The sequence below is a fragment of the Strix uralensis genome, chromosome 9 (assembly GCF_047716275.1).
Source record: "Strix uralensis isolate ZFMK-TIS-50842 chromosome 9, bStrUra1, whole genome shotgun sequence".
NCBI classification, from domain to species: Eukaryota; Metazoa; Chordata; class Aves; order Strigiformes; family Strigidae; genus Strix; species Strix uralensis.
Genome location: NC_133980.1, coordinates 1,874,784 through 1,890,189, shown reverse-complemented (window position 1 = coordinate 1,890,189; position 15,406 = coordinate 1,874,784). Strand labels below are relative to the sequence as shown.

Genomic DNA, 15,406 nt, shown 5'->3' with positions numbered 1-15,406 from the left:
CATTCACTCTGCTTCCATATGCCCCGTCTATGCAGTTCCTGGAGAGTTAATATTGAAATTTTCACACCAGGCTTGCCCAAACCAAGCCCTGGGCTGCACGCACGCTTGAATTTTGTGGAACGGCGCTAAAGCCAGCTTGGCTTTGCATCAGTCCCACGGACCGTAAAACCAGGGGAGCTGCCAAACTGCGTCCTCGCGGGCACGGCTGGCTACGCAGGAGCATCCGCTGTCATTCGGTGGGCTGGGAACAAGCACGGCTAAAGTTGCCCAGCTCTCTGTGCCCCTGGCCACCCTCCCCATGCCTTGGCCAAGGAGACCCCCTCATGCCGGCCGCCGGGCTGCTCTGCACAGGGCTGCTGGTGGAGGCGGCCGCTCTGCCTTGAGCAAGGCGGGCAGAGCATCCCCAGGCCAGTCCCTTCTCCCAGTCCCAATAATGTCACCCACAAGCTGCCACAAGGGACATCCTGGACAGGTAAAAACCAACTGCCAAAGTCAGAGAAATCCTCATTTTCAGCTGAAGGCATGACAGAGGAGCTTATCAGCTGCCCACACTGAGCACTTCAAACTGAAGTCACCGCTGTTCATTATTTTTCCTGCCTAGGTTAGGAGGAATTAATATCTATAAGATGCATGAGGCATATTATAAGAATGCCCACGATTTTTTTTCTGCATTTCACCTCAAACTGTCTTTGATCTCATCTTTACTCAGTGAACCAGGTGAAAAGTCAGGGAGAGATGACCAGGATGAAATGGTACCCACAGCAGACACTTCTTTTCACTCCATACAACATACTGCAAAGGAACTTTCCCTGTCCGGCCTCAAACATGCTTTGCTAATTGATTTTTCTTCTCATTAGTACAAATATAAGTTATATTGAGCACTTAATAGAAACCATCTTAACACCACTGTCATACATTCACCATGTTGTATATAATCTACCCAGGCAAGTGTTTTTGTATAAAATCACAAATACATATGCCTGCAAAAACGTTAACACCCCAAGGCTATTCAGTTATGCACAAGTTTAAAAATCTATTAATAACCTTAGCAGGGAGCTCCTCTGCAAAATCAGATGCATCCAGGCAGGCAATTCTTTAGAGGCAAAGTAAAGAGCTATTACACTGCAACGTAACAAAGAACGATACTGTGACCATACCTATATTTCATGCCCGTTTGCTTTGCGGTGGATTCTTTTAATGAAATGTGGTGCTGAGGGGTAAATGTCCCCAAACTGCGAGCAATAATAGCCACTGTCCGAAATTTTGCCCGGGCTGCATTCACTACATTCGGGGTAGTGGTGTTCTGCTTGCTGATGAGTCTGTCTTCACCATTTCGACTCTTCAAGTTGTGCTCTGTGCAGGCGATGGACACTTGCATCGCGCCCTCAGTACCCCTTTAGTCACCGTCCAGAGCCCCCGGCCGCCCCGACGCTGGCTGCGGGCTGCCCAGCAGCGCGGGGCTCGGTCCCCAACGCCGCCCAGGAAACCCGCCGACCTTGAACTCACAGAAGTAGCCGAGGCAGCGGGGGTCTCCGGGAGAGCCGGGCTGCGTCCCTGCGATGCCGGCAGGAGAGAAGCCCCGAACTTGACAAAGCAATCGCAAGAGCAGGTTTCAGCTCGCTCTCAGCTCTCCCCTTGAAATATTTGCTGCCGCTCAGACAAAAGCATCCATCCAGTCAGGTGCTTTCAGAGACATAAAGCTGTTCCTTCATGATGATCCGGCAGCAGCAGCCGCCGCTCTGCCTTGATGCGGGCTTGCTTGCTGGTTTTAAATCAATGCAGGCATGCTGCAAGCGCTGGCTCCCGCGCCCGCTGGACCACGAACTGCTGAACAGGCAGCCTTGCCGCCTGAGGAACCATCGACTCACCAGCCACTCTCTAAGGACCAGAGATCTCCATCGCTTCTCCGTTGCCCAGACGCAGCAGCCCGCTACATCCCACCCATCGCAGCCCACCCAGGGTGGGGAGAGGTTGGCGGGGGGGGGGGGTGCTCTGCAGCGGCTGCCGGGATCCCCCCGTCAGGAGCTTGCGGGAAGCGTGGGAACGGGCCTCCTTTGTGCTCAGAGGGAAGGCAGGCGCTTCGGGCAGATGCCTCCCGTAAAAATAGCTGCCGGCATCGCTCAGCAAGCAGAGGACCTCTTATAGCGGGGAACAATTTGGTGTTAAAATGGGCTAATTATGAAAAAAAAATTAAAAAAAGAAGGGGGAGGGGGAGAAAAATCCCGCTGTTACAGTGTGCCAGTGAGTTAACACATTAATCCTGGTTTCTGGCACCCAGAGCCGCCGCCTGCAGACCCACACTTGCAGCAGTGCCAGGGTTAATCCCTTCTGCCCCCCAGCATCGCCAACTGAATAAGCCGCAGCGCAAAAAATCTTTGAAGCAAACCATCCCCATGTCCCTTGCTGCAGCCGGGGCTGCAGTCAAAGCAGGGAGCCCCACTGCCCTGTGCCAGGGTGCTGGCTTTGGGGGGGCAGGGGCAGCCCGGGGACCCCTGGGCTGCTGAGCTACTCACCGCAGCAGTGGGAGGACGAGGTGGGGATGGGGACAATTTGGGGTCACCCCCAGGACCCCTGCTCATCACTGCCACTCGGCAGAGTGGCCCTTGGAGGGGGGACATGGGGGGTGGGGGGTGGTGAGCAGTGGTTGCGGACCCACGGGAGAGGGTGCCCGTGGGGTGTGCACGGGTGACAGCGCAGAGCAGGAGGGCTGGCGAGGGTTGGGGCTGCAGGTCACTTGCCATCCCTTCCCCAGTGGGGAAACAGTCCACGGTGGTTCCCCACATCCCCCCCCTCATAAACCTGCTCCCAGGAGGGTTGGGGGGAGCAGGGGGGTACCTCTGGGGGTCCTCTTGCCCACCTCTTGCCCAGGCTGCCCAGGACCCTGTCCGCGTGGGGTGGGAATTACTCTGAGGCTGGAGACCCCCCCGCCTCGCCGGGGACCTGCCAGGCTCCCTCCCACCTGAGGCACGTGGTGGCAAGATGAGAGGATCTGGAGGTGCCGGTGTGGCGATGACGACCCGTTTTGAACTCGGGATGACAAACCTTTGATTTCCTCCCCTGCAGCGGGGGCACACCATGGTTTTCTAAACCCCCCCCTACCCCATCTTGCTGAGGAGGGGCTGTGAGAGCAGCTGGGTGGGCAGCCAACAGCCAGCCAAGGCCAAGGGTGACAGGGTGAATAGCTTGACGATCTCTTTGCAGTTCGTTTATCTAATGGCTCATTAATGCTTATACAGCGCATTTCTTTGAGGGCCGAAAGCATTCTGTCAAAGTTACTTTATGATATTTTCCAAAAGATGATTAACAGTTAATCACACAGCGGACCCATAAACTGCCAGCCGCGAGCGGCTCCCCTGGACTCGCCTTCGGGCACGGGGTTGGGGCAGTCAGACCCCTTGGCACAAGATTTAGCTTTGAGAGTTTCCAGACACCTAATTATATTAATATTTTATTTATATTAATTATATCGATATTAATATTAATATTATTTATATCAATTATATTACTATTTATTATATATTACTATTTCCCATTCTGATGGACATGCAGCATCCTCATGCTGGGCACAGATCTTTCAAGAAGATGTATTTTTACATCTTGTTCCATACGTGTCTGGAGCTTTCCCGCTGCAGCCAACAGCTGGCTCTGCTGGCACTGACAAATGGTGTGACTTGGTCCTGGGGATGTGCCCCGGTCACTGTCACCCAGGTCCTGGTCACTGTCCCTGCTGCCACGGCTGCCCATGCAGGGGAGGGCCAGGGAGGGGACAGAAAGGGACAGTCACGTTCTGCGCTGGCACATCCCGCAGAGCATATTAACTCAAGCCGCTTAGCTTTGGAGGGGTTACAGCCCCTGCCAAAGAAATATGTATTTAAATATGGGATTTATTTCATTTCCCTGAACAAGATAATCACTTCTAGACTAAAACGTTAGAATAACATCATTTTGTATAGTGAAAATCCCGAGCTTATCAAACAAGAGGTACGTGAAAGCCTAGGTGGAGGACGGTGCTGGGGCGCGGTGGCAGCTGAGGCTCAGCCCTGAGCCTCTGGCCAGGCTCCCCCTGCCGCTTCAGTGCCACCAAACTGCTACCGAAGCAGCTCTTTGCCAAAACACACATATGCATATCCCCCCTGAGGAAGATGACAATCCCTCATTAAATAACTTGCTCAAAATGCTTCATCAGACAAATCTGTTTTAACACAGATGCTCACAACCGCACTGGCTTTGCCTTTCCCGTGATCCCCGTTAGCCCCAGCCCCAGGAGCCACTGCATCTATCCCAGGGTTCAAAATAAAGGCAAGAGCCAAACACAGAGAAGCAGGATGCTCTAGGCAAGCGCAGAAGCCAGGAGATGTTCTACAGCTCCTACACAAATACACGTTTCAATGCTCTGGACAGGCTGTTTCTTTGCCCAGGACCTTGCAGGGGCAGGATGATGAGCGTCGCTGCAGCGAGCACAATGGAAATCTCCAAAAAGGAAAAAATACTTTATTCAGACCCACTCTGGTCCCTGCGGAGGCACAGAGGGGAGCTGGGGCTGTGCAGCTGAGCGGATGATGGACAAGCCCTTCTCTGGAGCTCCCCGCAGGCAGGGCTCTTGCTGTAACGAGCAGGAAAAAGATGCTTCTGCAGCCCAAAATATAAAAATATAACGAGGTCCTTCAGTCTGGGTTGGATGAAACATTTCAAGCTGATGCAGACTCGACCCTCTGGCACGGCTCAAGCTAAACACACTGCTTTCTTCTTTCCTTTTTTTTTTTTTTTTTCAAATTTCACCTTATAGAGAAGCAACTTTGAAATATTATGTCAAGTCTGGCTTGAGACTTTGCTTCTCGATGGCTGCAGTCATAGGCTATTTACACTAAATACTCTGCCATGCCATTCTACCAAAGCAGAGCATTTCACAGGACAAATATCAACTAGCATCTTATTAATTTCATTAAATTTAATCTGATTGCCAGCTAAACCTGTATTTTCAGTAATACCAATAAGCTGCATATGAATTGTGGCAGGCTCTGTCAATCTTTTATGATGGCAGGTCTTAATTTCATGCCCTTCTTGCCCAGACCTCAGCAGCCGGCTGTGCTTGCGATAGACACTTGTCTAGACCATAACAACCAGTTTCTCTAGGAGAAGGCTGTGGGGAAATCCAGGTAGACAATGTCCACCACCTGCCCCACATCAACCAAGCCAGTTACTTTGAATCACAATGTAATTAGGGGACGTTTTCACCTTATTTCAGTCAGAGGTTTATGCACCAGGGAAGACCCACCACGGTGTGTGGCTGCAGGTTATGGTATGGAGGAGACCTGGACACCAACCACATGCAGCCAGTTACATAAACGCACACCCCTGCATGCTACCCAGCAATCCAGGTCACCAATAATGATGCCATCTCAGCTGGTTTAAGGTCTTTAACTGAAATTCTTCAATGCTGAGAGAAGACAGCAACTTAATAGAGCAGCGAATGCAGCCCCTGTCAGCACTAATGTCAGATGAGCCCCTCTGCAAAGTGGCTTTGCTAGAAGCCTTCCTTTTCAGCAATGCATAAAATTATTTTCAGTTTAGCTATTTTTTGTTTAGGTTGTGCCTGCATATATCACAGAATCATAGAACCATAGAATGATTTGGGTTGGAAGAGGCCTCAAAGCCCATCCAGTCCCACCCCCCACCATGGGCAGGGACACCTTCTACTAGCCCAGGTTGCCCAAAGCCCCATCCAACCTGGCCTTGAACCCTTCCAGGGAGGGGGCAGCCACAGCTTCTCTGGGCAACCTGTGCCAGGGCCTCACCACCCTCACAGTAAATATATATGATATAGTGGGGGTGGATATATATGATATATATATATCACATAGCAGGGGGGGATGGATAACGATGCTTTCCAGCACACCTGAGGGCCTCACCGAGAGCACCGGCTGATCACACCAGGTTACACTTGTGCAGCCACAAACTTCTCTCAGTGCTCATGGAGGGACTTTGCCAAGTCCTGTGGGCAGGCTGCTGTCCCCACTGGGTTCTGGGGACCTCCTGTGAGCTGGGGACACTGGGTGCCACTAAGCAAGGCACCCAAGATGTGAATCTGGAGGAGCCCTGGGGGCCCGAGCACCCACACACCTGCCTGCCAGGGGCTGTGCGCCCACACTCCGCGGCAGCTCCTGGCAGGTAAAAGGTATTTTCTCCGTGGCACAGAGCAGCCGTTTGCTGGTCCCATCCCTTCCAGGGCACCCCTTGGGCCAGCACATTTTGACGTCCCCACCAGCCTCGCGGCTGCTCCTCAAGGCACAGCGGGGAGGCACGCAGAGCTCTCAGAGGGGGACGCAGCTCAAATGGCTTTTGTTCCCCGTACCAGCGCAATGCTACACCTAGGAAGTTTATGGTTATCGTTGCTCATTATGCAAACAATTGCCACTGCATCACCACCACATAATTACATGCATTATTAAATGAACCATTTTCCCGATGCCACAGACACCTTGCCTAGGGGGAAGGGATCTGCCATCTGCACCCGCGGCCAGAGCAATGCCGGAGACTGGCGAGATGCAGCAGGACAGAAGAAGTCACCTCTTCCAGGCTAGAGACACATTAAAAACATGATTACAGCGTTCATGATAGACTTTTAACCATGTTGGACATTTCGACAGGTGCTCAGCAAGACTTTGCATGCCATGTAATTGGATCAACCAAACTTCAGAAAGCCGCACGGAAACATTAAAAATACAGCTGGCAGTGCCGTGACGGCAGGATCGTGGTTCAGAAGCAGGGCCTGGGGAATGCAGAGTTCTGCCCTTGGAGCTTTTTCACCTGAAAAATGCCCTTCTTTATTTTATCTAACAGATCAGACCTCGTTACAGCCACTGCAGTCTGTCCACAGCTGCCTTTCCAAAATCCAGCACAGACGTTTTAGGCAGTAGTCTCCAAGACTGGCCTTCACGAGAATTATCTTAATATACTGCCACAAATCCTTGATTTTCAGACTTCCATGTGATAATTCTTCCGCAGCCCAGCAGGACGCACTCAGGGAAATTCTGCGTTATGTCCCAATAAAAGTTTCATTGGGCCATAAAAGCTCTGATTATAAATACAGCCCATGCGCATCTCTCAGCCATTTCACTCCATCTCAATAGCTGTTTGAAAACAGGTTTCCTGCTGGGCTAATTACTTATGATTGCAGCAGTTCCGTTACATCTCCACAAATTGGGCTGATACGGACACTGGCGAGATACCGAGCGCTGCCGCCCAGGAGAGCAGGGAGAAGAGCCCAGGAGCAAGCTGGCGTTAGGCTGCAGCTCCCAAAAGGGCTTCCGTGGTATTAATTTCAATTAACAGCCCAGGCCTTGCTGCAGCAGGATGCTCACAAGCTCAGCTGAGGAGTGGGTCCTGTCTGAAGCAGCAGCGACAAACCCCGCAGCTATTTGTAGCTCTTTTGGGTATATCTAAACCCATGAGGAACATTTCTTTTTGATAACAACCCTGGAAGCTTGGCAAGGAAATGAGCTGCAGAACAAAAGCACTGCGCTTATCTAGCAAACAGTCATATTTTCACTGGTTTCACATGAAAAACTTAATTTGCATTTGTAATTGCACTTGAGGAAGACTGATCAAAATTCCCATTAAATGTTTTTTAGTTAAAAAGCGTCTTTCTGGCAGGTTTTCAGCCAGGCTGGTTGCAGCACCCAGCCCAGGCTGCCTCTGATAGCCCTCGAGATCTGTTATCAGCTCCAGCCCTGCACCTGCCCGCCAGGCTCCGAGGGCTCCATCCTCCCAGAAGGGACTGAAACTGGGAATGGGGCAGCGTGGGCAAACGGAGCCGGGCTGCTGGCTCTGCTGACAGGGCCAATGTGTTAAGACTGGGGTATTAATGAGGCAGCATCGTCCCAGCCCCCGGGGAGGCTGCCCTGTTCTTCTGGAGTCCTCATGTTTGCATTACAGGGTATGATAAAATGCTAAACGTTCAGGATATGATAAAACGATAAACGAATCAAAACTGGCATGAAAAATACACTAGCTTTGCTTAATTCTAATTAGAATTGAGCCAGATGCCAGCAGGGTGATAAATGTGTGAGATGGCTTCCCTGCGGGCAGCGCTGCCGAGGGTTTCTGCTCTGCCTGAGCGGGAGCTGAGCCCCTGGAGCAGAGACCCTCAGCTATGGCTGCACCAGGTCACCCTGTAGAAAAGGGGTTTTAAAAATAAGCAGCAAAATTCTCCTTTTACAACTTCATAAACCCACAGTGTTTCGGAGCCCTCCTCTTTTTTTTTTTTTTATTTTGCATGCATTTCTATATAATGTATGCAATCTGTACATCATATTGAGATCCACTCACGGGGAACTTGTGAACAAACTCCCATCTAATTTTCAATCACCCCTGGGTGCCCGAGGTGCCCCCTCGCCAGCCCCACGGATGCTCATCAGCCGCACCAGGATCCCCACTGAAAGCCAACAGCACCCCGGGCACCGAGGGAGCTGCCTGCTACCAAAGAGCTTTGCAACAGTTAGCCAGCTCTGTGCAATATTAAATAAATTGTCGCTTAATATAATGTGAAAGAATCAATACTAAAACCGAGACCCAGAGCTTTCTGTGTCTTACAAAGAGGATGTAACCAACTAGGCACCCAATTCAGTTACCCAGTCACTCATCCCTGCAGATGGAAACATCCACCAGCACATTCCCTATCACTCTATTATCTGCGCTACCCCCCGCTCCAAACCAGGTAATTTAATTTTCCCATGTTATCTATTTCATTTCTCACATGACTGAAAGCCTGTGGCTTACAAGATGGGCTCCAATGACCATTATTTTAATGTATTGTAATACACTGAACAGGATTAAACATGATTAAAACACTTAGAGCTGCACAAAGCTCCACTGCACAGTACAAGAGATTTTCTTTTTTTTTTTTCCCCTGCCCCGGTGGGGCTGGAGCCCCTGACACAGGTATCCTGGTTACTGAGCCATCCACCCCGCAGCATTCAGGGTTGCTGTGCCAGGCTCAGGGACACCAGACAGCACGTGATAGCCGATTGCTTAATGCTTTTCTCACTTCTGTGGTATTTCAGGGGGTTTCGAGGGGCCCCACACACCCTCTCCCTGTGTGGTGGGGCAGAGCCCGGGCTGGGGGCACTGAGGGAAGCAACGTTGGGACACCTGCCTCGAGCACAGCCCGTGGGCCGGCCACAGGCCAACCTCCCTGCAGGAGCCGTTAAATAACACCTACGTGTTTTCAACTACAACCACTTTTTTCTACTGTAAAACTATAAAATAGTTAAAGAAGGTTAAGAGTTAGTGGAACGCACTGAGGCTGGCAGCTTACAGCAAACAAGTGGTTTTCCATTTTGCCATACTCATATTCTAGACTTGCATGCAGAAAATGCAGATTTTTCCCAGGTGCTTTGCATAACCTGATTGATGAATGTATTCCAAATAGAACTCCAAATAAAGCTCAGCCCAAGCTATGTTCTTCCAACCTGGCTGTGCTTGTTGAATAGTAGATCTTGGGCAATTATGTATATTACTTTGTTATCCAGACACGGCAAATATCACCCAAGCATTTCTTGTAACAGCTTAAAACTCTAAATTAACTTGTATGAAGAAATATGTTGCTAAGGTCTCGGTCTTGGATGCTGAATAATACACAGCTCCATTCTGCCCTTTTCTGGGACACACTATAGCAGATGGATGACTAATTATCATGCAATAACTTCTGATTCTTTGAGATGAGCTGGCAGAGGGTCAGGATAAAGATGAGCTATGGCAGACTGCATTGTTTGCAAAACTTTCTTCCAATGGATGCTCCTTTGTCCAATGTCCCACTCACCCAGGAGTCCTCAGCTTTCACTCAAGCTGCGTCCTTCTCCGGTCAGCGTGGGGATCTGCGCTCTTTTGTGAGCAAACTAAATGAAAGCTGAGTGTCTCCATCAGTGATTATCTTATATAAACCAATATTGAACAACAAGCACTATTAAAATATCACCTTCCCAAATAGTATTTTATAAAAAATAATTTTAATTCTTCTCCTGAGATTCTCTCAGCTGCAACAACATTTCTAATTATTGAAGTGAGTGGCATGGGGTAAGAATCCCATCAGCTCCATCCAGCAAAACTGGCACAAGACCTCACTCCCCGCCTTGGAGAGAAAACTTCACACTGACCAGCAGTCTCAAAATAATGAGAAGCATCTGCTGGAATTAGTCATTGAAGAGAATTATCACATCACCCAGAACAATGTCATTTGCTGAAATGTAGCAGATTACTAAGAAATTATCTTCAGTCCAATTAATTTCATCATTGCCTTTTCACACTGCCAGACTCCTCTTTGGGGAATGCGATACAGCAAAAACCGTTGCGTCAGCACTTCCTCCCCGACTTAGTTACTAGCCTACATCACTAGCTAAAAAATCAGCATTTCAGGACTCCTGGAATTTGTTTTTTACCTGAACAGGGTGACTTCTCCCACCAGGAGGTCTTGCCGGAGCAGACTTTGGGCCCCTTTTGTGCTTGCTCAGGGGTGCAGGCAGAGCACACTGCTGCCAGGAAAAGCCAGGGACTGGGGGAATGCTTTAGCTCCCTAATTTTCCCTCCAATCCCTTGGGACAAAGGGGAAAAATATTGTTCTTTTCACTTCCAGAGCCCTCTGCAAAGGCTTCTTAGCTTTGGTTTTTTTGCACCCAAGGCAGGAGCGTGACATACCTCAAAGCAGCGTAATGTCATTTTAGTAAATTAAATGCAAGGTGTTGTCAAGTCTTCAGGTGACCTCCAAGCACTGCCAAGCCAAGGATCCGCTGTACTTCCCAGGGCCAGTGCTGGCCAGGCAAGTAGTCCCTGATCTCCAAGAGTGCATCCCAAATGGTATCGAACAGCCACTTTCATATTGGAACAGTGCCCATTTAATTAACAAAAGGATTTGCAAGAGGATCGTTACTTACTGCCAAATGCATAACCCACTCATCAGGTCCTCAGGGGAAAAGAATAATTACTCTTGCAATCTACGGGGTGTCTTTTTCTGCAGAGAAAAATGTGCATTTCATCACCCCAGCTGGGATGGGCAACCGAGGGCTGGCAGGGGGAGATGCTTACCCCGCCTGCGGCTGGACAGCTGTGAGCAGCTCCCCTCTGACAACCTCATCATGCCTATTTGGACACACTAAACACCCTCGTGTACCTCACAAACACCCCAGGAAAAAATAGCAACCGTGCTACTGGAATTACGGAAATACTGTGTTGTCTTCTGGAGTCTTTCTGGCACGGGGCTGAAGCCGAGCGACTATGAAAATGCACACTGAAAACAAGAAAAAAAGGCTTATCAGGCAGTAGCAGGTCTGCAGCAGGCAGTTTAGCTGTGGAAAAAGCTGTCTTTCAAGGCAGGCTCCCCGGGCAGAAGCACACAGCAGAGCTGGGGGGAATCCGGCCACCTTGAGGGCCTCTACCTGATGGAGAGATGCAGAAGTAGAAAGGTGATCACCTCAGTATGGGGAAAAACACAGCATAATAAAAATACGTTTCAACTGATCATTTTGGTTTGCTTAAACTGTAAAAAAAAAAAAAAAGCACTTTTGGATTCAAAGACCGGTGCAAAGAATCACCCTGCTGCACTCCCCCGCTTGCTGAGCACACAGGGGTGATGCTGGTGCTCCCAGAGCACCCCTAACCCTTTCATACTCGCACCAGCATGACAGGCTGCCCAGAGGAGAGGAGGGTCAGTGATGGAAGCAGCAGCCTGAAATACTGCAGTTACACCTGGAATTTCACAGAATCACAGAATCATCCAGGTTGGAAAAGCCCTTGAAGCTCCTCCAGTCCAACCATGAACCTCACACTGACCCTTCTCAACTCCACCAGATCCCTCAGCGCTGGGTCAACCCGACTCTTCAACCCCTCCAGGGATGGGGACTCCCCCCCTGCCCTGGGCAGCCCATTCCAATGCCCAGCAACCCCTTCTGGACAGAAATACTTCCTAAGAGCCAGTCTGACCCTGCCCTGGCGCAGCTTGAGGCCATTCCCTCTTGTCCTGGCGCTTGTTCCTTGGTTCAAGAGACTCATCCCCCCTCTCTGCACCCTCCTTTCAGGGAGTTGTAGAGGGCCATGAGGTCTCCCCTCAGCCTCCTCTTCTCCAGACTAAACCCCCCCAGTTCCCTCAGCTGCTCCCCATCAGACCTGTGCTCCAGACCCTGCACCAGCTCCGTTGCCCTTCTCTGGACACGCTCGAGTCATTCAATGGCCTTTTTGGAGTGAGGGGCCCAAAACTGAACCCAGTCATTGAGGGGTGGCCTCACCAGTGCCGAGCACAGGGGTAAGATCCCTTATGAAAGTACATTGAGAAACAATAAGAGCAGAATCCCAGGAGATCCCCCATCCTAGCGCCGCAGTGGGGTACATGCTCCAGCTCTGCCCCGTGTTAGATTTATTATTCCCATGTTATTTTCTGCAGTCGGTTCTGGGAAGTGGCCACAGGTTGGGGCTGTGCTGTGGGGCAGCCCCACAGAGGCACTCCCAGAGCCAGCACCCTCTCCTTCAGGGCTGGCATCAACAATACCCAAAATCTTCATCCACTTCCTTGACCTGGCAACTGTCTCCTGACGCTGGAATAATTCTGAGCAAGAGGAGAAAACTGCAATCCGACGATGAGGGGTCCCTGCGCTTGACAGCTCTCTGTTAAAATTGGGCTTGATTGGAATCATGTTGGAGCTTTGCCTCCTCTCAGACACTTACTCTGATTCTGCTAAATTCTTCCTGATATCCCCAGGTTTCAAAAGGGCACTTTTTATTCTAAATGTTTTGCCTTTAGAATCTGTTAGACTGGACAAAGTACTGCATTTCCAGGAAAGTTTCCTGTACATTACCCCAAGCTTTCAAGTGCTGCAAATTCAGAATGCAATGAAAACTCACTATTAATAATTGTTGGTGTACAAACTAGGATTAATACCCGAGAAAGAAAATCAAGGGAGCTCTCTAAGCACAGACTGGGCCATAGCCCTGCACTGCCAGGGCTGAAAAAGAGCATTTTCTGTTCATACTGGGAGACCTGTGCTGGGAGGGATGGACATGGGGCAGGAGGAGTAACTACAGGGAGGGAGAGCAGCTGCCATTGCGTTTGGTGATTTACTTCAATTAAGCAAAGCAAAAGAGTTGCGATTGCATCAGTGGTTGGATTTGTATCGAAGACCAAAATTCATTTTTATTCCACCTGAGCCGTGGCCATCCGCGATGCCAAGCGCTGAGTCAGCGTTGCCGGGGCGCACACCACGGTCAGCGATACAGAGACCTGCTCTCAGCCTGGCACTGAAGCTAACCTCTTCGAAGCCTTGCCAGAGCCTGGTTTTATGATCATTTCCTGAAGGATGGAGCTTTGAAACAAACCAGTGACCCTGACAACTGTGGAGGTTTAGCTGGTATTTTCCTAAACTCAGCCCCCCCCCCCAGATCCACTATTCAGCGGTTTGTGTCAGGGCAACATACGGCGAGGTCCCAATCTCAGCAGATCCCAAAGTCAGCCCAAAGACTCCTGGATAAAACCTGTTTTAACCAAGACAGAATGGACTGAGTTTTATCCCAGGGCACGCAGACAGACTGCAGACTTCAAACCTGTATATAAATATACCCATAAATATCCCAAACTTCCAAGTCAGCTCCCTGGAGAGATACTGGATCAGTTCTGCACTGCTGATGCCGCGGCGGGGAGCGGAGAGCGGGCTCAGCAGGCAGCACCTTGCCCACAGAGCTGGCGATTTATTCAGCATCTGGCAGGGCAGCCTCTCAAGCTGGAGTTTGACAGGAGCAGAAGGTGCGTGAAAAGCAGGAGCAAGCAAGCGAATCCCTGCTCGACCCCGGCAGGAGCTGCTACGCTGCACACAGCGAAGGGTTAGTGGGGATTTATTGCTGGGGTGGTAAACTGGGAGGACAAAAATTTGCTTTGTCTTCCACCTACGGCATGGGGAGCTTCCTACCGAAAGGTGTGAGTAACCCTGGGAGTACTGGCAGGGGGGATCTGAGCTTTTACACGACTTTCTCATGGCTGTTGAGGACCTTACATGGCAAAAGGAAGCGTGTGTGCACGCGTGTGTGTGCTCACGTGTGGACGGGCACGATGAGAGCGAGCAGAAAGCAGCAGGAGCTGGGAGCCAGCATCAAAGGAGCAGCTAAAGAGCTCCTCCTGCTGAAACCCAGACAGGGAAATGGGGCTCATGGGCTGTAGGTACCGTTCTTCCCAAGCAGAAAGATGGAATTTCTTACTTCAGGGAGGAAATGCCACGCTACAAACACCATACACGCATACGGATACCCTGGCCACATCCCAACCCACACACATCCCCTGTTTTCATCCTGTCCTCCCCCATTCATGCATGGTGTGGGCAGGAACCCTACAAAAATAACACAAAAACCAAGGTGCAAGTGGAAACTGGCATCATTTGGGAAAAGGATAGACATGGGAATATCTGCCATCACCATTGCACTAGATAGCAGGCAGTATAGTTTGACCAGACTGAAAAAAGAAAAAAACCAACGCACTTATGAAAAAATTATGCGGGCTATTAAAAAAAGGACACAGCTGGATGCGGCTCTATAGATCAATCTGCACAAGAAATAGGGAACACATTAATGCTGTAAGCTATATCCCAATAAATATAATGCAACTCTGCTCTGAACTGAGCAGATTAGGACGGGATTACAGCGCAGGATTATAGGACCCCATCAAGCGCTTTCATATATTTTGGCATCTAAAGATTAGATATTTTAAAGCTTCAGTGCATGAAATGAGCCTCACCAAGGGAGCCTGGAAAAGCAGCTATGGCCGAGTGATGGTTCCCAAATTCCCTTCCCCTGTGGTAGCCCTGCAGGGGTATAAACACGACCCTTGAAGAAGGGGTAAGGGCTGAGGAGTGCGATCTGCCTGCTCACCCCCGCACCCTGTTGCACAGCGCACGCACGACCATACCGGCGCAGAGCCAAGCAGCCCTGCGGAGCAGCCACGCAGCCCAGACGATGCCCTGGGAAAAGATTATAAAGGAACCGAACAAAACCGCAGTAATACCTTTCCTGGCATAGCGTTTCAGCTTTCTGCCATCTGCCATTTAAAAATTTGCTGTGACAGAGGCTAAATCCACCCCTTTGTGTTTAAAAGCCTTTGATGGCCTTGCCTGATATCTAACAACGTTTTGAACATGTTCCTACTTTCAGCATCCAAACTATTCCATGGCAGCAAGTTCCCCAATTTCATTACAAGCTGCAGAGAAAGCATTTCCTGTATTTTAAACCTGTTGTCCAGAAATTTCATTTGCATTCCCCCCCTCTGTTGTGGGAGACAGCAAGTAACTTGCTACAGGCGGATCCTGATTTTACACACATCTGCTGTAATCCCTGTCAATCATCTTTTTTCCTAAGCTGAAAGCCTGTTTAATCACCTGGT

General features: G+C 50.1%; 1 protein-coding gene across 4 annotated transcripts in view; it reads right to left on the bottom strand.

Moving 5' to 3' along the window:
* Window positions 1-15,406, bottom strand: part of KCNAB1 (potassium voltage-gated channel subfamily A regulatory beta subunit 1) — an 80,914-nt gene that overhangs the window by 48,397 nt on the left and 17,111 nt on the right. Inside the window, exon 1 of one of the 4 annotated variants that reach the window (XM_074878397.1) lies at window positions 1,158-2,167. The exons of the other annotated variants lie outside the window; for them this stretch is intronic. Within the exon in view, the coding sequence (XP_074734498.1) occupies window positions 1,158-1,378 (221 nt within the window). The 5' untranslated portion in view covers window positions 1,379-2,167. Of the gene's footprint in view, window positions 1-1,157; window positions 2,168-15,406 lie in introns of those variants that run through there. 4 annotated transcript variants of the gene reach the window in all.